The 24,069-nt window shown below is 47.1% G+C and overlaps 4 protein-coding genes across 5 annotated transcripts; 3 read left to right on the top strand and 1 right to left on the bottom strand.

The window, feature by feature from the left end:
* Positions 1–5,880: 5,880 nt before the first annotated feature.
* Positions 5,881–6,702, top strand: LOC125378143. Its single transcript, XM_048393040.1, has 2 exons — positions 5,881–6,198; positions 6,455–6,702. Exons 1-2 carry the CDS (start codon positions 5,925–5,927, stop codon positions 6,565–6,567), a joined length of 387 nt encoding a protein of 128 aa, XP_048248997.1. The 5' UTR covers positions 5,881–5,924; the 3' UTR covers positions 6,568–6,702.
* Positions 6,703–7,050: 348 nt separating this feature from the next.
* Positions 7,051–7,686, top strand: LOC125372322. Of its 2 annotated transcripts, none has more exons than XM_048381799.1 (2): positions 7,051–7,427; positions 7,530–7,686. In XM_048381799.1, exons 1-2 carry the CDS (start codon positions 7,083–7,085, stop codon positions 7,566–7,568), a joined length of 384 nt encoding a protein of 127 aa, XP_048237756.1. In that variant the 5' UTR covers positions 7,051–7,082; the 3' UTR covers positions 7,569–7,686. The 2 variants fall into 2 exon arrangements, with proteins under 2 accessions (XP_048237756.1, XP_048237759.1); XM_048381802.1 differs by having other exon boundaries at positions 7,051–7,322.
* Positions 7,687–8,821: 1,135 nt separating this feature from the next.
* Positions 8,822–10,164, top strand: LOC124114584 (kinesin-like protein KIF13A). The gene is made up of 3 exons (XM_046475208.1): positions 8,822–8,889; positions 9,662–9,791; positions 9,925–10,164. Exons 1-3 carry the CDS (start codon positions 8,822–8,824, stop codon positions 10,162–10,164), a joined length of 438 nt encoding a protein of 145 aa, XP_046331164.1.
* Positions 10,165–10,473: 309 nt separating this feature from the next.
* Positions 10,474–21,155, bottom strand: LOC125384472 (kinesin-like protein KIF13A). The gene is made up of 5 exons (XM_048403868.1): positions 20,925–21,155; positions 19,968–20,045; positions 19,031–19,063; positions 17,904–17,970; positions 10,474–10,605 (listed from the first exon to the last, which is right to left on the bottom strand). Exons 1-5 carry the CDS (start codon positions 21,153–21,155, stop codon positions 10,484–10,486), a joined length of 531 nt encoding a protein of 176 aa, XP_048259825.1. The 3' UTR covers positions 10,474–10,483.
* Positions 21,156–24,069: the final 2,914 nt, after the last annotated feature.

Genomic DNA, 24,069 nt, shown 5'->3' on the forward strand with positions numbered 1-24,069 from the left:
GTTTTGGTCCCACAAGAAGAGGAAAATGACACGCTGGAGAACACTGTATTTTTTTAAAACTTGTTTTAGAATTGTTTAGAATTGTTCAATAATGTTGACTGATCATTTGTTATAAGTACCTAAACATGAGGTAATACATGTTTCTTATGAATTTATTTTCAAATATTGCTGATTGCGGCGTTAAAAAAACAAACAATCAAATTTCCAAAACTGACTTGGCAGTAAGGGAGGAATATTAACAAAAATATTAACTAATTTCTTTAGTAGGTTACATATTTAGGAACACTTAACGTTTGTTCGCCATATTTCTTCAGATACAGCTGCAAAACCAGATATTTGGTAAGTAAAACTATGGGCCTAAATATAAAAACTTTTTTAAACACACCTTGCAACAAAGTATTTTTTGCGGCGGACAATTTCTTTTTCTCCCCAGCGGTCTGAAGCATAAATATGTTTTCAAGTATTTTCTATGACAATTTACTTTTTTTTCGATAAAATGTTATATTCTAATGTTGTTGAGAACAATAAATCTGAAAATACCTTCTTCCTTTTTATACGTGAGCCTTGATGAATTAATTTATATCTTTGATCACCTGCGAAACTGACATGAATGGCATTAGAATCTGGTGCAAAAACGAAATTTGAAAAGATGTTTTTTTAAAACAGTGTTAAAATATATCAGAAATATGGGCAGGGTAATTCTAGGCACAAGAATGTTAAGAATAGCTTTTACACCTAACATGTGCATACAACAGGTTGCCTAAAAAGTGTGAAATTGGCCTAAGTTCCAAATGTCTGGCGGAAATCTATGACCATGTCGGTGACGCAGTAGGAACTAGTCACCACATATTTGTGCCGTTTTACCTACACCGTCTAAAATCACTTTGGCAAAGGATTTATTATATATACAAAAGTAGAGAAAATACTTCTAGAAAATACCTTGATTTTTGAAATATATTTTAATCATGGACGCTGATACGCCCTCATGACCATACACATCTATAATTGGTATTGGTTTGTCAGAAACACAGAAGGTTCACGCGAGGAAACACATCCATGTTCTCAGTCAAATAAATACTTATTACTTTCTTTTCAAAAGTAACATTTGTCGACTGGCCCCAAACAAACCCAAATCAAACCTCATTATTAGGCTATATGGTATTTACTTGGGTTGCATCTTTAAAATGTACAAATCATGATTTAGGCACGGACTTATACCGGTCCGTTGTTTAGGTTGCTGTTTTATAAATCCCCACCCAAGGTATTATGTATGATGTGCTCATTATAGGCTAGACCCGTGAAAATCTGGGGTAGAATAGGTCTTCAGCAACCCATTCTTTCCGTGAAAGGCAACTATACTTGACGTAAGAGGCGACTAACGGCATCGGGTGGTCAGGCTCGCTTACTTGGTTGATGCATGTCATCGATCCCAATTGCGTGGATCGATGCTCATGATATCAATCACTGGTTTGTCTGGTCCAGACTCGGTTATTTACAGACCGCCGTCACACAGCTGCAATATTGCCGAGTGCGGCGTAAAACTACCAACCAACCAAACAAGCATTATAGGTTATCTTATTCCCAGTGTTATTCATTTCCCTTCCACAGAACAATTCGTCCCTTTACTCAGTTGTTCGCAGTTATCTCGTTTTTCACGCATCCTAAAGTACCCGTGGAGATCCGGTTAGAAATAGTTTTTAGCCATCCATAGTTGTCGTAAGAGGCAGCTACCGGGATCGGGTGGTCAGGCTCGCCGACCTGGTTGATACATGTCACCGTATCCCAATTGTGTAGATCAATGCTCATGATGTCAATCACTGGATTAAGTGGTCCAGACTCAGTTATTTACAGACTACCGTCATATAGCTGGAATGTAGCTGACTGCGACGGTAATATCAAACAAACAACAAATCATTGTGAAGTGTGCAGGTAAGAAACGTGTTGTTTGTTTATGATTTATGTTTTGGAAGTTCGTGGTGAATTGTCATATATGAGCAACCCATAGCCATAGGTATATAATAAAACTTGCAATGAATAATATCGCGCCGTGTTATAGCAATTGTAAAGTATTATTCTTTTGAACAGTAGGTTTTTCAACACAAAATAATATGTTGCCAATTTACAGCAATATCAGCAACTTACATCATAAACAGTAGCTAAATATACAAGTAATATGCACAGTAATATGAACTGCCATATATGATCTGCAAGGTGGCGGCTTCATGTGTCTTCATTTTAATGGCTGGTCATTTGTTGATAAGATAAGCGTATAAATATTTATAAACCTTACACATTGTCACGTGCTTTGAAATGTATCTTTCTTTAGTTTAATGCATGTTTTTTTCCTCCCTCTCTCTCTCTCTCTCTCTCTCTCTCCACCCCCTCTCTCTCCTATCGCAATTATATCGTTTCTTAATCGCAATTATCTCGTTTTGTCATTCATTCCTCTACCCTCAATGCTTGATGTTGTGCCCCAATTAACCACACGTTGTTCAGTATATCGTTACTGCGCCTCGGGTATTTACTGAGTGTTCCACCCATATATTACTTTATAATAGTGCATTCAGTGTTTATGATTATTATTGCATTAGACGACAATGAGTTCCTGGATCGCTCAGGTGCTACACTCTGAGCTGAAGTTACGTAATATGATCGTCGATTATATCAGCTGACTCCACAAGTACGTGCCAGGCCCTGGAGTGAGCATTGTTTATGACTCGAGTAGTTGATGGTTGTTGACAGATCTATTTCGTCCCGATAATGTTTTATGGTATTTTACAACCCGGGGGCACGGAAGCCGCCAGGGGGGTGGGCGGCTTTATCTGCAGGGGGACGTGGGGACAGTGTACTGAGACTCGTGTGTAAATGTGTCACCGTATTGAGAGTATTATGTTCGATGTCTTTTGTCTTTCTCACAACTGGATTACGTCAAGGTTGTACTCACCGTGCCCCTTATTTTTATCAGATTCACAAAAAACCCAACTTCGGTGATAAGAATCACTGAATACTAGAATGAAATTTAGAATTGTTTGTTTAAGCCTCGCTTCTTCTTCTTTAACACACCCCGTCCCGCGATATGTTACGATAAAAACATCCATATTTATCACCATTTCAATAATAAACTGAGATGTTGAGGTATGATCTATACAGGTAATCGTCTGTTACAAAATTAGAAGATCCACAAGGGTCCAACACAGGTGTCTACATGTTCTGCCCCTATATGAGGAAGAGGAACCGATTACACGGCTCGTGTTCCTGGTTAAAGTCATCGCAGCAGTGGGAGGCGAGGTGGTGCACTGCCTTCCTCCAGGTGGGAGACGAGGTGGTGGTGCACTGCCTTCCTCCAGGTGGGAGACGAGGTGGTGCACTGCCTTCCTCCAGGTGGGAGACGAGGTGGTGGTGCACTGCCTTCCTCTAGGTGGGAGACGAGGTGGTGGTGCACTGCCTTCCTCCAGGTGGGAGACGAGGTGGTGCACTGCCTTCCTCCAGGTGGGGGACGAGGTGGTGGTGCACTGCCTTCCTCTAGGTGGGAGACGAGGTGGTGGTGCACTGCCTTCCTCCAGGTGGGAGACGAGGTGGTGCACTGCCTTCCTCCAGGTGGGAGACGAGGTGGTGGTGCACTGCCTTCCTCTAGGTGGGAGACGAGGTGGTGGTGCACTGCCTTCCTCCAGGTGGGAGACGAGGTGGTGCACTGCCTTCCTCCAGGTGGGGGACGAGGTGGTGGTGCACTGCCTTCCTCTAGGTGGGAGACGAGGTGGTGGTGCACTGCCTTCCTCCAGGTGGGAGACGAGGTGGTGCACTGCCTTCCTCCAGGTGGGGGACGAGGTGGTGGTGCACTGCCTTCCTCTAGGTGGAAGACGAGGTGGTGCACTGCCTTCCTCCAGGTGGGGGACGAGGTGGTGGTGCACTGCCTTCCTCCAGGTGGGAGACGAGGTGGTGCACTGCCTTCCTCCAGGTGGGAGACGAGGTGGTGGTGCACTGCCTTCCTCTAGGTGGGAGACGAGTTGGTGGTGCACTGCCTTCCTCCAGGTGGGGGACGAGGTGGTGGTGCACTGCCTTCCTCTAGGTGGAAGACGAGGTGGTGGTGCACTGCCTTCCTCCAGGTGGGGGACGAGGTGGTGGTGCACTGCCTTCCTCTAGGTGGGAGACGAGGTGGTGGTGCACTGCCTTCCTCCAGGTGGGAGACGAGGTGGTGGTGCACTGCCTTCCTCTAGGTGGGAGACGAGTTGGTGGTGCACTGCCTTCCTCCAGGTGGGAGACGAGGTGGTGGTGCACTGCCTTCCTCTAGGTGGGAGACGAGTTGGTGGTGCACTGCCTTCCTCCAGGTGGGAGATGAGGTGGTGGTGCACTGCCTTCCTCCAGGTGGGAGACGAGGTGGTGGTGCACTGCCTTCCTCCAGGTGGGAGATGAGGTGGTGGTGCACTGCCTTCCTCCAGGTGGGAGACGAGGTGGTGGTGCACTGCCTTCCTCCAGGTGGGAGATGAGGTGGTGGTGCACTGCCTTCCTCCAGGTGGGAGACGAGGTGGTGCACTGCCTTCCTCCAGGTGGAAGACGAGGTGGTGGTGCACTGCCTTCCTCCAGGTGGGAGACGAGGTGGTGGTGCACTGCCTTCCTCCAGGTGGGGGACGAGGTGGTGGTGCACTGCCTTCCTCCAGGTGGAAGACGAGGTGGTGGTGCACTGCCTTCCTCCAGGTGGGAGATGAGGTGGTGGTGCACTGCCTTCCTCTAGGTGGGAGACGAGTTGGTGGTGCACTGCCTTCCTCCAGGTGGGAGACGAGGTGGTGGTGCACTGCCTTCCTCTAGGTGGGAGACGAGGTGGTGGTGCACTGCCTTCCTCTAGGTGGGAGACGAGGTGGTGGTGCACTGCCTTCCTCTAGGTGGGAGACGAGGTGGTGGTGCACTGCCTTCCTCCAGGTGGGAGACGAGGTGGTGGTGCACTGCCTTCCTCTAGGTGGGAGACGAGTTGGTGGTGCACTGCCTTCCTCTAGGTGGGAGACGAGGTGGTGGTGCACTGCCTTCCTCCAGGTGGGAGACGAGGTGGTGGTGCACTGCCTTCCTCTAGGTGGGAGACGAGTTGGTGGTGCACTGCCTTCCTCCAGGTGGGAGACGAGGTGCTGCACTGCCTTCCTCTAGGTGGGAGACGAGGTGCTGCACTGCCTTCCTCCAGGTGGGAGACGAGGTGGTGGTGCACTGCCTTCCTCTAGGTGGGAGACGAGGTGCTGCACTGCCTTCCTCTAGGTGGGAGACGAGGTGGTGCACTGCCTTCCTCCAGGTGGGAGACGAGGTGGTGGTGCACTGCCTTCCTCCAGGTGGGAGATGAGGTGGTGGTGCACTGCCTTCCTCCAGGTGGGAGACGAGGTGGTGCACTGCCTTCCTCCAGGTGGGAGATGAGGTGGTGGTGCACTGCCTTCCTCCAGGTGGGAGACGAGGTGGTGCACTGCCTTCCTCCAGGTGGGAGATGAGGTGGTGGTGCACTGCCTTCCTCCAGGTGGGAGACGAGGTGGTGCACTGCCTTCCTCCAGGTGGGAGATGAGGTGGTGGTGCACTGCCTTCCTCCAGGTGGGAGACGAGGTGGTGCACTGCCTTCCTCCAGGTGGGAGATGAGGTGGTGGTGCACTGCCTTCCTCCAGGTGGGAGACGAGGTGGTTGTGCACTGCCTTCCTCCAGGTGGGAGACGAGGTGCTGCACTGCCTTCCTCCAGGTGGGAGACGAGTTGGTGGTGCACTGCCTTCCTCCAGGTGGGAGATGAGGTGGTGGTGCACTGCCTTCCTCCAGGTGGGAGACGAGGTGGTGCACTGCCTTCCTCCAGGTGGGAGACGAGGTGGTGGTGCACTGCCTTCCTCCAGGTGGGAGACGAGGTGCTGCACTGCCTTCCTCCAGGTGGGAGACGAGTTGGTGGTGCACTGCCTTCCTCCAGGTGGGAGATGAGGTGGTGGTGCACTGCCTTCCTCCAGGTGGGAGACGAGTTGGTGGTGCACTGCCTTCCTCCAGGTGGGAGACGAGGTGCTGCACTGCCTTCCTCTAGGTGGGAGACGAGGTGCTGCACTGCCTTCCTCCAGGTGGGAGATGAGGTGGTGGTGCACTGCCTTCCTCCAGGTGGGAGACGAGGTGCTGCACTGCCTTCCTCCAGGTGGGAGACGAGGTGCTGCACTGCCTTCCTCCAGGTGGGAGACGAGGTGCTGCACTGCCTTCCTCCAGGTGGGAGACGAGGTGGTGCTGCACTGCCTTCCTCCAGGTGGGAGACGAGGTGGTGCTGCACTGCCTTCCTCCAGGTGGGAGACGAGGTGCTGCACTGCCTTCCTCCAGGTGGGAGACGAGGTGGTGGTGCACTGCCTTCCTCCAGGTGGGAGACGAGTTGGTGGTGCACTGCCTTCCTCCAGGTGGGAGACGAGGTGGTGGTGCACTGCCTTCCCCCAGGTGGGAGACGAGTTGGTGGTGCACTGCCTTCCTCCAGGTGGGAGACGAGGTGCTGCACTGCCTTCCTCCAGGTGGGAGACGAGGTGCTGCACTGCCTTCCTCCAGGTGGGAGACGAGGTGGTGCACTGCCTTCCTCCAGGTGGGAGATGAGGTGGTGGTGCACTGCCTTCCTCCAGGTGGGAGACGAGGTGGTGCACTGCCTTCCTCCAGGTGGGAGACGAGGTGCTGCACTGCCTTCCTCCAGGTGGGAGACGAGGTGGTGCACTGCCTTCCTCCAGGTGGGAGACGAGGTGCTGCACTGCCTTCCTCCAGGTGGGAGACGAGGTGGTGCACTGCCTTCCTCCAGGTGGGAGACGAGGTGCTGCACTGCCTTCCTCCAGGTGGGAGACGAGGTGCTGCACTGCCTTCCTCCAGGTGGGAGACGAGGTGCTGCACTGCCTTCCTCCAGGTGGGAGACGAGGTGGTGGTGCACTGCCTTCCTCCAGGTGGGAGATGAGGTGGTGGTGCACTGCCTTCCTCCAGGTGGGAGATGAGGTGGTGCACTGCCTTCCTCCAGGTGGGAGATGAGGTGGTGCACTGCCTTCCTCCAGGTGGGAGATGAGGTGGTGCACTGCCTTCCTCCAGGTGGGAGACGAGGTGGTGCACTGCCTTCCTCCAGGTGGGAGATGAGGTGGTGCACTGCCTTCCTCCAGGTGGGAGACGAGGTGGTGCACTGCCTTCCTCCAGGTGGGAGACGAGGTGCTGCACTGCCTTCCTCCAGGTGGGAGATGAGGTGGTGGTGCACTGCCTTCCTCCAGGTGGGAGATGAGGTGGTGGTGCACTGCCTTCCTCCAGGTGGGAGACGAGGTGGTGCTGCACTGCCTTCCTCTAGGTGGGAGACGAGGTGCTGCACTGCCTTCCTCCAGGTGGGAGATGAGGTGGTGCACTGCCTTCCTCCAGGTGGGAGACGAGGTGGTGCACTGCCTTCCTCCAGGTGGGAGATGAGGTGGTGGTGCACTGCCTTCCTCCAGGTGGGAGACGAGGTGGTGCACTGCCTTCCTCTAGGTGGGAGACGAGGTGGTGCACTGCCTTCCTCCAGGTGGGAGACGAGGTGGTGCACTGCCTTCCTCCAGGTGGGAGACGAGGTGCTGCACTGCCTTCATCTGAATTAAAATAGATGCTTGGGTCGCTGTATTCGAAAATACTGATTTTTTTACTAAACATGAAATGTTACCTTTCATCCTGGGTCCCGTATATATTTTATGACACTTCTATCATTCGCGGACAGTGTGAAAATGTTTTGTGGCCGAAGCGCTCGTAAATGGATATTCTCACAGTACAAACGAATACTTTCTGTGGCTTTGTGCTTGTACATGGTGTTGTCCAGAAACAAAATAGTGACTTTTAGCAAGTGTGGTCTGTTGGTGTTCATGAAATAGTTTAGTTTCAACTATAGTGGTTTTACTTTTAAATCTGCCCAGGCACACTTTCACAAAACGATCAAAGCGATCAACAATTCTCCAGCAATTTCACGGCGGTGGACACCAGACTTGGGCTTCACACATTGTACTCATGTTGGAAATCGAACCCGGATCTTCGGCGTGTCGGGCGAACGCTTTAACCACAAGGCTACCCCACCGTTCTTGAACTGCCCAAATTGAAGATATGCCAATTTACCATAAACCTGTATATAGTGTCAGTCCTTTACTCAAGAACAGATTTTGAGTTGCCTAGTTAAGGTAAGGATGGCGTCTGATGACGTCTTGTGTATTGCATGGATGCCATACTTGCACACACATCGAACAAAGGAGTTTGCAGGCCATGTAATGGATGTTATGTGTAGAACCGTCTCCTTGAACAAAGTATGGCTGTGTTGAGGGCGGGGCATGTGGTAATATGTGAGCGAGATTGTATTGATGCTGCTTTGAACAGTGTTTCAGCTTTTGTCGCAGCCGTACTCAGTGCTCTGCTACAATAAGTTCTCCCTGACCAACTTCTGCGTTGTAAGTAAGTTTTATAAGCGTCCACTACAAAGACCGAATATTTGCATGCAAGTTCTTGTGTATAGATCATTTTTTACAGAAAATAGCAGCACAGAAGGGGTATATAATTGTCTTGTAACTATTATGAAAAATGGTTTAGTTTCATCAAATAATGAATAAGGTTTGTTCCCCACCGTCTGATCTCTGAAGTGTCCCCCGTTGTCAAGTTTGTAAGCGATTATTAATGCAAATACAGTATCCCCGTGTTATGGGTTTTCGGGGAACGTTAAGAATCATTCCTAATGTCTCGTTAATCACCAAAAAATGTGATCTCACTCGCTCATAAAAGACGACTTTATCTTAAAAACAGGCCATCATCTGAGTATTTACAATGTCTGTACAACGCCACACACCTTGTTATTGCGCGAATAATCGCCCTAAACATGGCCAACCGAAAACGTATCATGACCAAGAACCTGATCCGACTTCTTATCACTGAGAGACAGCTTAGGTGAGCTCGTCTCCGATGTTGACCAGCTTGGTGAAACCCTTGAGCACTGCCTTCCTCTAGGTGGGAGACGAGGTGGTGGTGCACTGCCTTCCTCCCACTCACTCACTCACTGCAACCCCATGATGTGGTTCGGAGCTCACACTGTCTACTCACTCACTGCAACCCCAAGATGTGGTTGAGTGCTCATACTCTCCACTCACTGCAACCCCAAGATGTGGTTCAGTGCCCACACTGTAGCCCATTGGTGTACCTGTTCCAGTTCTCAGTGTGCAGGCAGCTCTGTATGTCAACCCTGTTCTGTATGTCACCCCTGTTCTGTATGTCACCCCTGTTCTGTATGTCACCCCTGTTCTGTATGTCACCCCTGTTCTATATGTCACCCTGTTCTGTATGTCACCCCTGTTCTGTATGTCACCCCTGTTCTGTATGTCAACCCTGTTCTGTATGTCAACCTTCTTCTGTATGCACCCCTGTTCTGTATGTCACCCCTGTTCTATATGTCACCCTGTTCTGTATGTCACCCCTGTTCTGTATGTCAACCTTGTTCTGTATGTCAACCCTGTTCTGTATGTCACCCCTGTTCTGTATGTCACCCTGTTCTGTATGCACCCCTGTTCTGTATGTCACCCCTGTTCTATATGTCACCCTGTTCTGTATGTCACCCCTGTTCTGTATGTCAACCTTGTTCTGTATGTCAACCCTGTTCTGTATGTCAACCCTGTTCTGTATGTCAACCTTCTTCTGTATGTCACCCCTGTTCTGTACACTGCAGCGGAGGACATGAGCACCCCCAGTGCCAAGTAAGGCTCCCAAGCTGCTGGTATCAACTCCATCCTCCCCAGGAACATGGAGCCCAGTTTGTCTCATTGCCGATCATCAAGAGCTTCACTGAAAAGGAAAATGTGAGTTGGATTGATGTCTTATTGTCACCAAATATTATTGAATAATCTTCAGAAAAAAGCCTAAAAGCCATTTTATTTGGTTTCCTTCCTATGTGAAAATTAGGCATTGAACTTTGATGCTATGCATCTTTAGGTATGTGCACTGGTATCCTGGGATTCCTCCATCCACGACTCTCCCCACCTGAACCGATTAACGCCCGCCAACGAGAGGATATATGTCATCCTAAAGGCAGTTGTCCGCCTGAGTCACCCCGCATCCATGGAGCTGGTCCTCCGCAAGCGAGTCTGCATCAACATCTACAAGAAGCAAAGCCTGTCCTCCTTCACCAACATCCTCAAGAACAGGTTCATCGGAGGGGTAGGTGTAGACTGAACTGTGTCATCAGAGTGATAGGTACATGGGTTCATCGGAGGGGTAGGTGTAGACTGAACTGTGTCATCAGGGGGATAGGTACATGGGTTCATCGGAGGGGTAGGTGTAGGCTGAACTGTGTCATCAGAGGGACAGGTACATGGGTTCATCGGAGGGGTAGGTGTAGACTGAAATGTGTCATCAGAGGGATAGGTACATGGGTTCATCGGAGGGGTAGGTGTAGACTGAAGTGTGTCATCAGAGGGATAGATACATGGGTTCATCGGAGGGGTAGGTACATGGGTTCATCTGAGGGGTAGGTGTAGACTGAACTGTGTTATCAGGGGGATAGGTACATGTTACTACCATGTTCTTCACGGAAGAAACGAGACAATAGTTTAAACGTACGCTTAGCCGAGTTACCATTGGTACTAGAACGGAGGTTAAGGAAGCTCGGGCGGGCTCCAAGGGGAATAACTCTTCATCAGAGGATGACATTCAATCGTCATGGTAACAAAATATGAAAGCATGATATGGTTATCTATGTTGTCAAGGAAACTTAAATCGGAAGAAGCACAGACAAGGCAGATCTGCCAAGTTAACAGTGAAAACAAATGTATGACAAAGCATGAAATAAATGACATGTTGTCATGGGAACAGTTGGAAGAAACAAAATGAACGTGTATATATAGTTGGTGACAACAGCAATATGAAGCATCTAATTGAGGTGGCAATCCTAGACTTAGTATCAAGCTTGCACAAGGCGGTGGGAAGACACAGTAACAAGCAGTTCCTTGGCAAAACAAAACAAAGAAGCATCAAACATGATAAAAGTCTGCAGGAAAACCCTACACTGTATTAGTATCTGGTAAATGTGAGTAATATGTCGACTTGTGCATGAAGGAAGTCTCCTGGCATGCACCAGTTGGTTGTAGGAACGCACCAGGAACGCACCAGGAACGCACCAGGAACGAACTGTTTAGGCTGGAGGGTCCAGCAGGGAATATGGACACATGACACTATGTACAGACTGTATGTAAGTCAAGGGAGAATCTCTGTCAGACAATATTGCGGTTTGTTATGACCGAGTGTCAATATGGCCACATCAGTCTATCGGCTGCATGTAATCTAATTAAGTCATTGCATAATCTCTGTCAGGCAATATTGCTAATAAGAATTGATTTTAATATCTTTAGCATTTATGGAGGAATAAATGTAAAAATCAGGGTGCAGAATGCGTAAAGATGCTCTGTCAGGGCAATGTTGCAGTATCTTGTAACAGTGTCTGAGAGGAAATATGGACACATGGTCAACTGAATGTATGTAACTAAAATCATGGTAATATTTCTGTCAGGATAATAGTGCACTTTGTTTTGACTGTGGGTCAATATGGACACATCAGACTACAATGATATGTAACCGAGGTCATGGAATATCTCTGTCAGGGTAACATTGCAGTATGTCATAGCTGCATGTATTTTAAAATGTGACTAATCTCAAGTCATCCTCACTTATCAGGGACTTGACCAGCAAGAAAATGCAGAGACAAGTTTTACATTTTCTGACCAGCTGGTACAGGAATTTACCTGGGCATTATCAAAAGCCGATATTCAATCCAAAGTCAATGGAATGCAACGGAAATGGACAAATAAAATCCTAAATTGGAATTAAAGATATCCCAATTCAATTACCATAAATGTTAACTTTATATGTTATACATAGCTTTGCATATTTGACATACTTGAAATGTTTGCACTGAATTCAACGTTAGAATCCTGATGAATAAAATATAAGAACCATACAAACATTTCCAATGTAGGAAATAAATAAATGTTTCTTTTCTCCAAATTTGCCTTTCCCCATCAAAGCCAAGATTATTCCTATACTTGTTTCCTGCTTCCATAGTTCAATTTCAAAGCAAAGGGTATATAATACATAACACCAAGGTGCAAGTTTATGTGGTGCCAAGCTCCATGTATAGGCACTGGGTGACTGGTCACCGGTCACATTGGTCAGATGATATCACATGACACACTGGACAAGAAATTTCTTCCCATCCAATCACAGAGCTTTCGCCCATCACATAAAAATCAGATCTTAGTGCTCACTACCGCTAAACAGGTCTGAGGACATCCCATTACAAGTCACGTCAGAACGACATTTCGCGAACTTTGACCTACAAATGAAATGACAAACAAGAAGTCAACATTAGCCAATCAGAAAGCCTCTTTTTTGAGCTACATGGCACTAGTTTCAAACTACGCTTTGAAATATATTTTGACACAGTGTTGGATTCAAATTTTGAAAACTGAAGAAAAGATCATTCTGGAATGTCTAATAGATGGCCTAGATTGTATGGCTGTACTTCCAACAGACTATGCATTGTCTCTTCTGTTTCAAATGCTTATCCCATTGAAGCGAGAGATAGACAATGATTTTGACGAAATCAGTCATACAGCCCACAACTTTTGTTCTGAATACGTGTTTTAGAGGCTGTGCATGATTAGAAAACACATTCTGACTGTCCCTTTCCTGATCTGGTAAGTAATCTTCTGATTGCTCGGATGAAAGATCGTTTTGATGTGACCCGTAATGGGATGTCCTCAGATCTTTGTTTTGCGGTAGCGAGAACTAAGATCTGACTTTAAATGAGTTTGGAACATTCCCAGTAATACCCACTCATATTCAGAGAACAATCCAACTACCCCAAAAAACAACAACCCCGAAATGTTTTAAATATGTTCCAGAAGTTAAGATGTTAGAGAGAGAGGTGGGGATTATTTCTGACAGAGACTGTTAATCTCATGCAGAAACTACATGCATGAAAACCTTGCGTGGAAAACAACTTACGAAAACAGAACCTTGCAAATGTAAACAGCTCTGTAAAGATGATACATGCTGCCATGAACATCGAGACATGAGGCAATGAAGTGGGTCTCTCACCAGACTCGGAACTTACACCACTGTGGGGACTATTGCTAAATGTGACAAGGTTTTGCCACTCACGTCTTTGTATTCAACTACAGTGACAATGGTCCTTAATTTCATAAATAAGGATAGTCATGATTTAAGTTTAAAAAGTAATTTTAACTTTTTCTTAGTAATTGTTGTTCTTAGTGTGAAGATTGTTTTTTATTAATAGTGATAATCATGAACATTTATTAAAAGTTTGGTTCAAAAGAGTGAACATTATTTAAAAAAAGTGTCTGAGTTCAAATTTTCTTTGAAATAGTCCGTGAAATGAAGTTTGGGTTACATGATGTTGGATGTGCTTGTGTTGTGTAGGAGTGTAGTTAGCAATGAGAGTGCAGAGACACGTTCCACCAAGCAACCTCAGCACCAGGAGTTCTAAGTTTACCTGGTGGAAGGGAACCAGGGAGTATCAATACCTCATGGGTTTGTATACACTATGTTCCCCCATCATTATGATAACATACTGGTGTGATGTACTGTAGTCATGTGGAGCCTTGTGGCTGCCTGCTCTACATGGCCTTGAGGCTGCCTGCTCTACATGGCCTTGTGGCTGCCTGCTCTACATGGCCTTGTGGCTGCCTGCTCTACATGGCCTTGAGGCTGCCTGATCTACATGGCCCTGTGGCTGCCTGCTCTACATGGCCTTGTGGCTGCCTGCTCTACATGGCCTTGAGGCTGCCTGATCTACATGGCCTTGTGGCTGCCTGCTCTACATGGCCTTGTGGCTGCCTGCTCTACATGGCCTTGAGGCTGCCTGATCTACATGGCCCTGTGGCTGCCTGCTCTACATGGCCTTGTGGCTGCCTGCTCTACATGGCCTTGAGGCTGCCTGATCTACATGGCCCTGTGGCTGCCTTTTCTACATGGCCTTGAGGCTGCCTGCTCTACATGGCCTTGAGGCTGCCTGATCTACATGGCCTTGTGGCTGCCTGATCTACATGGCCTTGAGGATGAGTGCTCTGCATGACCTTGAGACTGCCTGCGCTACATGGCCTTGTGGATGCCTGATCTACATGGCCTTGTGGCTGCCTGCTCTACATGGCCTTATGGATGCCTGCTCTACATGGCCTTGTGGATGCCTGCTCTACATGGCCTTGTGGCTGCCTGCTCTACATGGCCTTGTGGCTGCCTGATCTACCTTGCCTTGTAGCTGCCTGATCTACATGGCCTTGAGGATGAGTGCTCTGCATGACCTTGTGGATGCCTGCTCTACATGGCCTTGTGGCTGCCTGATCTACATGGCCTTGAGGCTGCCTGCTCTACACGGCCTTGTGGATGCCTGCTCGACATGGCCTTGTGGATGCCTGCTCGACATGGCCTTCAGGCTGCCTGATCTACATGGCCTTGTTGCTGCATGTTCACATGGCCTCGTGGATACCTGCTCTACACGGCCTTGTGGATGCCTGCTCTACATGGCCTTGTGACTGCCTGATCTACATGGCCTTGTGGCTGCCTGATCTACATGGCCTTGTGGCTGCCTGCTCTACACGGCCTTGTGGATACCTGCTCTACACAGCCTTGTGGATGCCTGCTCTACATGGCCTTGTGGCTGCCTGATTTACATGGCCTTGTGGCTGCATGATCATCATGGCATTGAGGCTGCCTGATCTACATAGCCTTGAGGCTGCCTGCTCTACATGGCCTTTTGGCTATCTGATCTACACAGCCTTGTGGCTATCTGATCTACACAGCCTTGTTGCTATCTGATCTACACAGCCTTGTGGCTATCTGATCTACACAGCCTTGTGGCTATCTGATCTACAGCCTTGTGGCTATCTGATCTACACAGCCTTTTGGCAATCTGATCTACACAGCCTTTTGGCTATCTGATCTACACAGCCTTGTGGCTATCTGATCTACACATCCTTTTGGCTATCTGATCTACACAGCCTTGTGGCTATCTGATCTACACAGCCTTGTGGCTATCTGATCAACACAGCCTTGTGGCTATCTGATCTACACAGCCTTTTGGCTATCTGATCTACACAGCCTTGTGGCTATCTGATCTACACAGCCTTTTGGCTATCTGATCTACATGGCCTTTTGGCTATCTGATCTACACAGCCTTGTGGCTATCTGATCTACACAGCCTTTTGGCTATCTGATCTACACAGCCTTGTGGCTATCTGATCTACACAGCCTTTTGGCTATCTGATCTACACAGCCTTGTGGCTATCTGATCAACACAGTCTGCGGCTATCTGATCTACACAGCCTTGTGGCTATCTGATCTACACAGTCTGCAGCTATCTGATCTACACAGCCTTGTGGCTATCTGATCTACACAGCCTTTTGGCTATCTGATCTACACAGCCTTGTGGCTATCTGATCTACACAGCCTTGTGGCTATCTGATCTACACAGTCTGCGGCTATCTGATCTACACAGCCTTGTGGCTATCTGATCTACATGGCCTTTTGGCTATCTGATCTACACAGCCTTGTGGCTATCTGATCTACATGGCCTTTTGGCTATCTGATCTACACAGCCTTGTAGCTATCTGATCTACACAGCCTTGTGGCTATCTGATCTACACAGTCTGCGGCTATCTGATCTACACAGCCTTGTGGCTATCTGATCTACATGGCCTTTTGGCTATCTGATCTACACAGCCTTGTGGCTATCTGATCTACATGGCATTTTGGCTATCTGATCTACACAGCCTTGTGGCTATCTGATCTACACAGCCTTGTGGCTATCTGATCTACACAGCCTTTTGGCTATCTGATCTGCACAGCCTTTTGGCTATCTGATCTACACAGCCTTGTGGCTATCTGATCTACACAGCCTTTTGGCTATCTGATCTACACAGCCTTGTGGCTATCTGATCAACACAGTCTGCGGCTATCTGATCTACACAGCCTTGTGGCTATCTGATCTACACAGTCTGCGGCTATCTGATCTACACAGCCTTGTGGCTATCTGATCTACAGCCTTTTGGCTATCTGATCTACACAGCCTTGTGGCTATCTGATCTACACAGCCTTGTGGCTATCTGATCTACACAGTCTGCGGCTATCTGATCTACACAGCCTTGTGGCTATCTGATCTACACAGCCTTTTGGCTATCTGATCTACACAGCCTTGTGGCTATCTGATCTACATGGCCTTTTGGCTATCTGATCTACACAGCCTTGTAGCTATCTGATCTACACAGCCTTGTGGCTATCTGATCTACACAGTCTGTGGCTATCTGATCTACACAGCCTTGTGGCTATCTGATCTACATGGCCTTTTGGCTATCTGATCTACACAGCCTTGTGGCTATCTGATCTACATGGCATTTTGGCTATCTGATCTACACAGCCTTGTGGCTATCTGATCTACACAGCCTTGTGGCTATCTGATCTACACAGCCTTTTGGCTATCTGATCTGCACAGCCTTTTGGCTATCTGATCTACACAGCCTTGTGGCTATCTGATCTACACAGCCTTTTGGCTATCTGATCTACACAGCCTTGTGGCTATCTGATCTACACAGCCTTTTGGCAATCTGATCTACATGGCCTTGTGACTGCATGATCTACACAGCCTTGTGGCTATCTGATCTACATGGCCTTGTGGCTATCTGATCTACATGGCCTTGTGACTGCATGATCTACACAGCCTTGTGGCTGCCTGATCTACACCTTGCTTGCAAGTGAGGCAATGGATGGGTTCCTTACTACACCACAGAGTAGCTGTATGTTTTCACAGGAGATGGAGGAAGGTAGTGTTTACACCCCCCAAGTGTTGATGGGGACCATGACAAGGGGACGTGGATGATCTGTGAGTGTTAACAGCTGATATGAGCAATGTGAGAACCAACTGAAGTCAGCAATGTGAGAACCAACTGAGGTCAGCGATGTGAGAACCAACTGAGGTCAGCGATGTGAGAACCAACTTAAATGTGAGAACCAACTTAAATGTGCCTGATTGAGGAGTTAGACTGTCAGTGCGACATCAGCAAATACAACCACTTCTAATTGGTCAGTAAACTCTACAGATGAATTAAAATAAAATTGCATATACCAAATTTTTTTGAAAAATTGCTTGTTCAAAGTCATGAAAAACATAACCTTAATAATCTATATATGAACTGAAGAATAAGTTAACATTTTGAACTTTATCATCATTGGATTGTCAATATTGAGGACAAAATTAACGTCCTTGAGTATAGAAGCAAGAAAAGTAACTACACTGTTTATTTGCATTAAATTGATAGCTTTACATAATACAACAAAATGTAGGCATAGCCTTAAAACAAGATATGATTCTGTATCAGCCCTAGAAGCATAAACATTTGAGGCAAGCGAGCATATAACCATGGCGACCATACACACAGGAAGTGGGTGAAGAATCATGGGATACATCGTTGACGAAGCAATATCGCATGTTATAAAATTTGATGTAGTGGAGGTACATGAAATAACAAAAAATTCCAGAATAACTACAATTCAGTCATCATCTCCCTAGATATGCGAAATCAATTTACAGACGTCGTCGAAAACAAATGAAAGCAAATGTTCTGATCTACGCTAGGATTTTGAGGGTGATTTTGATGTGACCTGCCTACTTGTGTATTGACTGCGAAACAATGCGGAGACTTGAAGCCGTCTATACACTTGGCGGTGTGCAATAATCAAGCTGAACTTAAAATAGTTGCTGCCAAACAAAAACAGAAATTGGGTGACACTGTCAGTTAACCCACCTAGGCCGACCGAAAGCTTTTTAAGACGACCCACTTCCCTGCGGTAAGACGCGATCATGGACTCGTTCACGTCGGAAAATGCTCGTTGCCGAAACTCACCCGCAAAAGTCGGGGATTTTGACAATGCGGCATCACTGGTGAGATCCTGGATGCTGTCAGCTCGCATCTGCAACAGGAAGGAGAACATGACACAGGCTTGGATATGGTTTAACCCTGGGAAGGAATGGACTTTTGTGCATGGTGTGCATAATTATAGATTATAAATCACTAAGGAAAGCATTTAATTCAACCCCACAAACTCCCTGATAGTTTAGCGAGGCAACAAACAAATGGCGTCGGTAACACTGCATCTCTGACGAAACACGTGGTCAAAGCTCTACACAATTCATAAAATTCATCATGTGACAATATTAACTGTATTGCAGAAAGACATTGTGGTATTTCGAGTTCCTAAGAAATAATGGTGTACATGCAATTAGCTCCCTACAGCTTCACGTGATCGGTGCATGAACAGTTAACAATTTGATCTCCGTGATATTTTATACACGCACATAATTTGTGAAAAAAATGTAAATTTTAGGCCCAAAAGTGTAATTTTAGATTTAAAAGCGTAATGGTTGGCATCCCTGTCATCCTAATGATTTGAACAAAACATAAGGCCATCATAAGAAGAAACATACACGACAAAGTCCAGCTCCCCAGTCTGTCAATTTCAGAGAAGATGATTCCAGTGCAAAAAATGTATTTTGAGGGAACTTTAACATGCAGGAATAGCTGAGTGGCTATATATAGCTGCCAATGGTGGCCATATTGAAAATCAGAATAAAAACTTCTTCAAATTCAGATGTGATCATTGGTAGAAAAAAGCATGGGAAGAGCAGTGGTCTCTGGGGAGATGATGTTTACAGAGAGAGGGTGCATTTTTGGAGAGAATTGTAAAGCACGGTTCAAAGTGCAAACGTCCAACAAAGTTAAAATTTTAAAAATCGCAAAAGCGAAATATGTGTGTTAAGACGCAGTACTAACTACAAACTTGAACCCCTTTACAAATCTACACAAAATTCTCCTGAATTCATAAAAATATTTTGGAGATGAAGTCAAAAATGTTAAAAGTTTATGGCCGACATCAGACATTAGACGACTTGCTATGTCATAAGCTCTCATGGCCTTTCAGGCTGGGTGAGCTATTTATCTATTTAAAACAGAGAGGGCCTAGAGAGTGTTACCTGATCTTCAAGCTTGGTGGGTGAGGTTAGCATCTGTGGAAGCAAGAAGATTTGTTTGAGAAGACCCTATTCCAGCAATATCACAGCGGGGGACACCAGAAATTGGCTTCACACATTTTACCCATGTCGGGAATCGAACCCGAGTCTTCGGCGTGACGAGCGAACGCTTTAACCACTAGGCTACCCGACCGCCCCTAACTACATGAGAGAGCACTTCCTTGAATAAACACAAAGTTTTGGATTGGTTTTGACCGACTTCAAAGACTAACCAGTCATTTTTAATTGTAAACACACCAATGTTCAATAAGTGCCGTGTTTCAAGAAGTACAGACATCAAACACAACTGTCGGAACTGTCTGCAGGAAGGTAAACATACATTCCATCTTGTAACCAATCTAATGTGTTGAATCAATTAGTTAATCAAAATGTCTGGTTCATGTTTCGATTATCTTATCCAGCTGTTGATCTGGTGCCAATATTAGAAACTTCAGATAAGCTGCACAGCAGAAAATGATTCAGGAATTACCAAGATACTTGAGAAGTTACCATGACAGAAACTGAGGCAGTCATAGCTGTCTGCAGTATGATTACCAGATGTTACGGTACACTGGAAAACACACTGTGTTATTAATAGATTCCGAAAAAGTTGTTTGAGAACTGTTTGATATTATTTCATCACTGGATTTACCAACCGATTGCAGATCTTTGACATACCAAATACAAACTATATAAAGATGTGGCATTTATTCCAAGATGTTATAAAGCAGAGTCTCAGATGGCAAACATTGGAAAGTTATTTTTAAGTCTATTGCAAACTACAAGATGAGAGATGAGTTCATAAAGCACACCAGTGAATATATTCAATAAACTGTCACACTAGAACATTAAAAATATGGAAATGTCTGTCCACAGTGGGATGTTCATGAAGATAGCAAACCTGATTGATGTTAGGGACACTGGTGGTCTTCCGTAAAGATCTCCCACTGACGGCGAGGTGTTCCTTAACAGCGACCTCCTGTTGGACACACAAGAGAATATGAGTGAGTATTGTTTTATGCCGCTTTTAGCAAATTAAAAAAAATCATCTCCTGTCACGTTAACAAGCTTCTCCCCTCTACTGTGTTAGGAAGTGCCCCACCCCCACTGAGTTAGGAAGTGCCCCATCCCCAGTGAGCCAGGAAGTGCCCTGCCACCACTGAGCCAGGAAGTGCCCTGCCACCACTGAGACAGGAAGTGCCCTGCCACCACTGAGACAGGAAGTGCCCCACCCCCACTGAGACAGGAAGTGCCCTGCCACCACTGAGCCAGGAAGTGCCCTGCCACCACTGAGCCAGGAAGTGCCCTGCCACCACTGAGACAGGGAGTGCCCCACCCCCACTGAACCAGGAAGTGCCCCACCCCCACTGAGCCAGGAAGTGCCCTGTCACCTGCTGAGCCAGGAGTCCCCCGCCTACACTGAACCAGGAAGTGCCTCACCCACACTGATCCAGGAAGTGCCCCACCCTCAATGAGCCAGGAAGTGCCATGCCACCTACTGAGTCAGGATGGCTCTGCCACCTGCAAAGCTAGGCGTCCCCTGCCCACACTGAACCAGGAAGTGCCCCTGCCCTCAATGAGCCAGGAAGTGCCATACCACCTACTGAGTCAGGATGGCTCTGCCACCTGCAAAGCTAGGCGTCCCCTGCCCACACTGAACCAGGAAGTGCCCCTGCCCTCAATGAGCCAGGAAGTGCCATGCCACCTACTGAGTCAGGATGGCTCTGCCACCTGCAAAGCTAGGCGTCCCCTGCCCACACTGAACCAGGAAGTGCCCCTGCCCTCACAATGAGCTAGGAAGGGCCCTGCCCTCCACTGAGTCAGGAAGTGCCCCATCCCCACTTCGCCTTACACTGACCTGACGTAGTCTATCAATGGTAAGGATGCTCTCCACGACCGAGATGCCCTTGATGTACTTCTCGATGTAGGTCTCCCCATCCACAGCCTTGGTCTCGTTCTGACTAGCGGCCATCTGGGCCAGGGTCTCCATACCCTCCAGGTCCTCTGACCCCTTTGGAATGTTGGACATGACCTTATAGGTGATACCACTGGCATACAGGTAGTCCTGGAAAGAAGCGGGCATTGACATTGAGGACGAGGTCTTGCAACTTTCCATCTAGACACTAAGTAATGGAGTTTCTATGCATATCTATCACAGCTGAGATTTGGTCCTGTACTTATACATCCAATTATCCCACCCCTTCCAAACTAAAAATATGACACACAAACTACCCCTTCAATGAACCTGTTCTTTAGGATTGTAGGTATGATCTCGCCAATGAACAAAGTGCAATGTGCCCCTACCCTCTGATGAACCCAGCACAATGTGCCCCTACCCTCTGATGAACCCAGCACAATGTGCCCTTACCCTCTGATGAACCAAGCACAATGTGCCCTTACCCTCTGATGAACCAAGCACAATGTGCCCCTACCCTCTGATGAATCCAGCACAATGTGCCCTTACCCTCTGATGAACCAAGCACAATGTGCCTCTACCCTCTGATGAACCCAGTACACATACCTACCCCTCCGATGAACCTCGTACAACGTGCCCCTACCCTCTGATGAACCCAGCACAATGTGCCCCTACCCCCTGATGAAACCCAGTACAATGTGCCCCTACACTCTGATGAACCCAGCACAATGTGCCTCTACCCTCTGATGAACCCAGCACAATGTGCCTCTACCCTCCGATGAACCCATGTACCTTCCCCTCCAATGAACCCATGTACCTTCCCCTCCAATGAACCCATGTACCTATCCCTCTGATGACACAGTTCAGTCTACACCTACCCCTCCAATGAACCCATGTACCTATCCCTCTGATGACACAGTTCAGTCTACACCTTCCCCTCCGAAGAACCCATGTACCTATCCCTCTGATGACACAGTTCAGTCTACACCTACCCCTCCAATGAACCCATGTACCTATCCCCCTGATGACACAGTTCAGTCTACACCTACCCCTCCAATGAACCCATGTACCATGTACCTACCGGGTATACTCACCCACGCACGCACGCACGAAAGCACGCCCGCCCGCACGCCCACCCACCCACTCACTCACTCACTCACTCACTCATATTGAATGGTATTCTGCTCTCAGGTCAGCCTAAATTAAAGAATGCCCCCGACTGTAATCAGAGCCTGTTACTGCAGACCGAAGACCAGAACTTTGACTCACCGTTCGTCCACCTGGAACCCCCTCTCGACGTGGACGACTACATGTTTGGTCTGACGGACTGCGAGGGCATCTCCGATCTTTTCGATGCCTATGATATCACGCTAGCAGTATAGTTGTCTGTTTAGGAATGCTGTACAGGAGAGACACACTGTCATTCTGCAATCTTTTTGTGTTTTCTTTTCTTTTTCAACAAATTCAAGAAATCCTAATATTGAGGTTTAATTGCTTCAACGGTATATGATTTTGTTAAGGATGTTTCCTATGTTTGAGTGGGAACTTTTTGAATTGCTATGATATATAGTCCAACTTTGTTGAAACTTCGTTAACTTAATACATTGTTTTAAGACAATGTAATGTTATTGTCCGGAGAGAAACCTCATCACCAAAATGTTCTAATATAGGTGCTCTTGACCCTTCTGACAGTCTTCATAACCAGAGTGAACAAGGTTTTGCTGAAGATACCTTGTACCAGCTTAACTATAAAGCTCTCATATGCTGTTGATGTACATTACGCAGTTGTGTAGCTTGAAGTATTCCTCCCCCCCCCCCCCCCCCCTCTCCTGCAGAGCATTCTAAACAGAGGCGTGGCTAGTTAGACTTGACCATGCTAGTAATGTGTTGTGTAGATGTGTGGCTTTTTCTGTGTGAATGGCAGGCCAGGTTTGTGGAGAAGAGATACTCATTTTGAATTTGTGAACTGCTAGATACTGAGTGAGCATTGAATGTTACTTCATTTAAGCACTGCATGTAATGTTTTGAAAAGCTTCTGTTTCTTTTCGTCAGAAGTATTTACAATATAATGGGTAGTATTGTCGATAAATCATGAATAAGCTTGTATCATGATCTGATTAATATGCAAATAAGGCACCCTAGCCGAAATTGTTTTTGATCTCTGTACATGAATTCAATGTCTTGTTTGCTCAATAAACTATTGAGGGGACAGTCAGGTAGCCTAGTGGTTAAAGTGTTTGCTCGTCACGCCGAAGACCCGGGTTCGATTCCCGACATGGGTACAAGGTGTGAAGCCAATTTCTGTTGTCCCCTGCCGTGATATTGCTGGAATATTGCTAAAAGCGGCGTAAAACCAAACTCACTCAGTAAACTATTGACTTACCAAATTGTAGCGTTTTCCGAGGTTTGAGTGATTATGTAGACAAGTATGGCTGCAAGTTGTTTGTAACTATGTTATGAATGGGACGGTTCACACAGAATTTACCTCTTGTATTTGTGATGAAATACTGGAGACTTTAAAGTCCCAATGAGCAGTTGACAAAACTTTTCCATCTACACATTAGTCACTTACCTTCAATGCTTGAAAACATATGAAGTTAGTGATTACTTATCCACTGCCACAATCTCATGCTTCAAAGGGCTTGTAGTCTGATGTCCTGAGTCGAGCATGGCAAGGTGAGGTGAAATGAGGTTTAAAGTCGTGTTCCAAGCTTACAGTAGTTCCTGCTCGGTGGCCTTATTTGCATATATATCAGAACATGTGTACAAGTGTATTGGATTGGTTTAAAGTGAGGTGAGGTGAAATGGGGTTTAACGTCGCGTCCAAGATTATTGCACTTATATAGCGACGTGCATGTATGTGTGTGTGTTTGTGTGGCTGCTTGTACTAGTCCGGACTGATGCCGATTTATAGTGCTAGCTCACTGAGATACCATGCGGCAGTTTAACATGAATACCCCACTCAGACACAGTATACTGACTCCAAGCCGACCAGTCCTTGCTTTAGCCCCTTAATGCCGAGTGCCAGACAGGGTAACAACAAGTACCATCTTTTAACGTCTTTTGGTATGACGCGGTCGGGGATCGA

Source organism: Haliotis rufescens, unplaced genomic scaffold (assembly GCF_023055435.1).
Source record: "Haliotis rufescens isolate VD_foot unplaced genomic scaffold, xgHalRufe1.0.p SCAF_1, whole genome shotgun sequence".
Lineage (NCBI taxonomy): Eukaryota > Metazoa > Mollusca > Gastropoda > Lepetellida > Haliotidae > Haliotis > Haliotis rufescens.

Bases quoted from the DNA above. Each gene is read 5' to 3' on its own strand.
- LOC125378143 (XM_048393040.1), top strand. From the start codon at position 5,925: ATGAGGTGGTGGTGCACTGCCTTCCTCCAGGTGGGAGACGAGTTGGTG. The intron at 6,199-6,454 runs GTGGGAGACGAG...GCCTTCCTCCAG, and splicing joins GCTGCACTGCCTTCCTCCAG to GTGGGAGACGAGGTGCTGCA.
- LOC125372322 (XM_048381799.1), top strand. From the start codon at position 7,083: ATGAGGTGGTGCACTGCCTTCCTCCAGGTGGGAGACGAGGTGGTGCAC. The intron at 7,428-7,529 runs GTGGGAGACGAG...GCCTTCCTCCAG, and splicing joins GGTGCACTGCCTTCCTCCAG to GTGGGAGACGAGGTGCTGCA.
- LOC124114584 (XM_046475208.1), top strand. From the start codon at position 8,822: ATGGCCAACCGAAAACGTATCATGACCAAGAACCTGATCCGACTTCTT. The intron at 8,890-9,661 runs GTGAGCTCGTCT...TGTACACTGCAG, and splicing joins ATCACTGAGAGACAGCTTAG to CGGAGGACATGAGCACCCCC. The intron at 9,792-9,924 runs GTGAGTTGGATT...ATGCATCTTTAG, and splicing joins GCTTCACTGAAAAGGAAAAT to GTATGTGCACTGGTATCCTG.
- LOC125384472 (XM_048403868.1), bottom strand. From the start codon at position 21,155: ATGTCAATGCCCGCTTCTTTCCAGGACTACCTGTATGCCAGTGGTATC. The intron at 17,971-19,030 runs GTAACACTCTCT...TTCCTGTTGCAG, and splicing joins CCACCAAGCTTGAAGATCAG to ATGCGAGCTGACAGCATCCA. The intron at 10,606-17,903 runs GTGAGTTTCGGC...TTCCCCTTGGAG, and splicing joins AAAATCCCCGACTTTTGCGG to CCCGCCCGAGCTTCCTTAAC.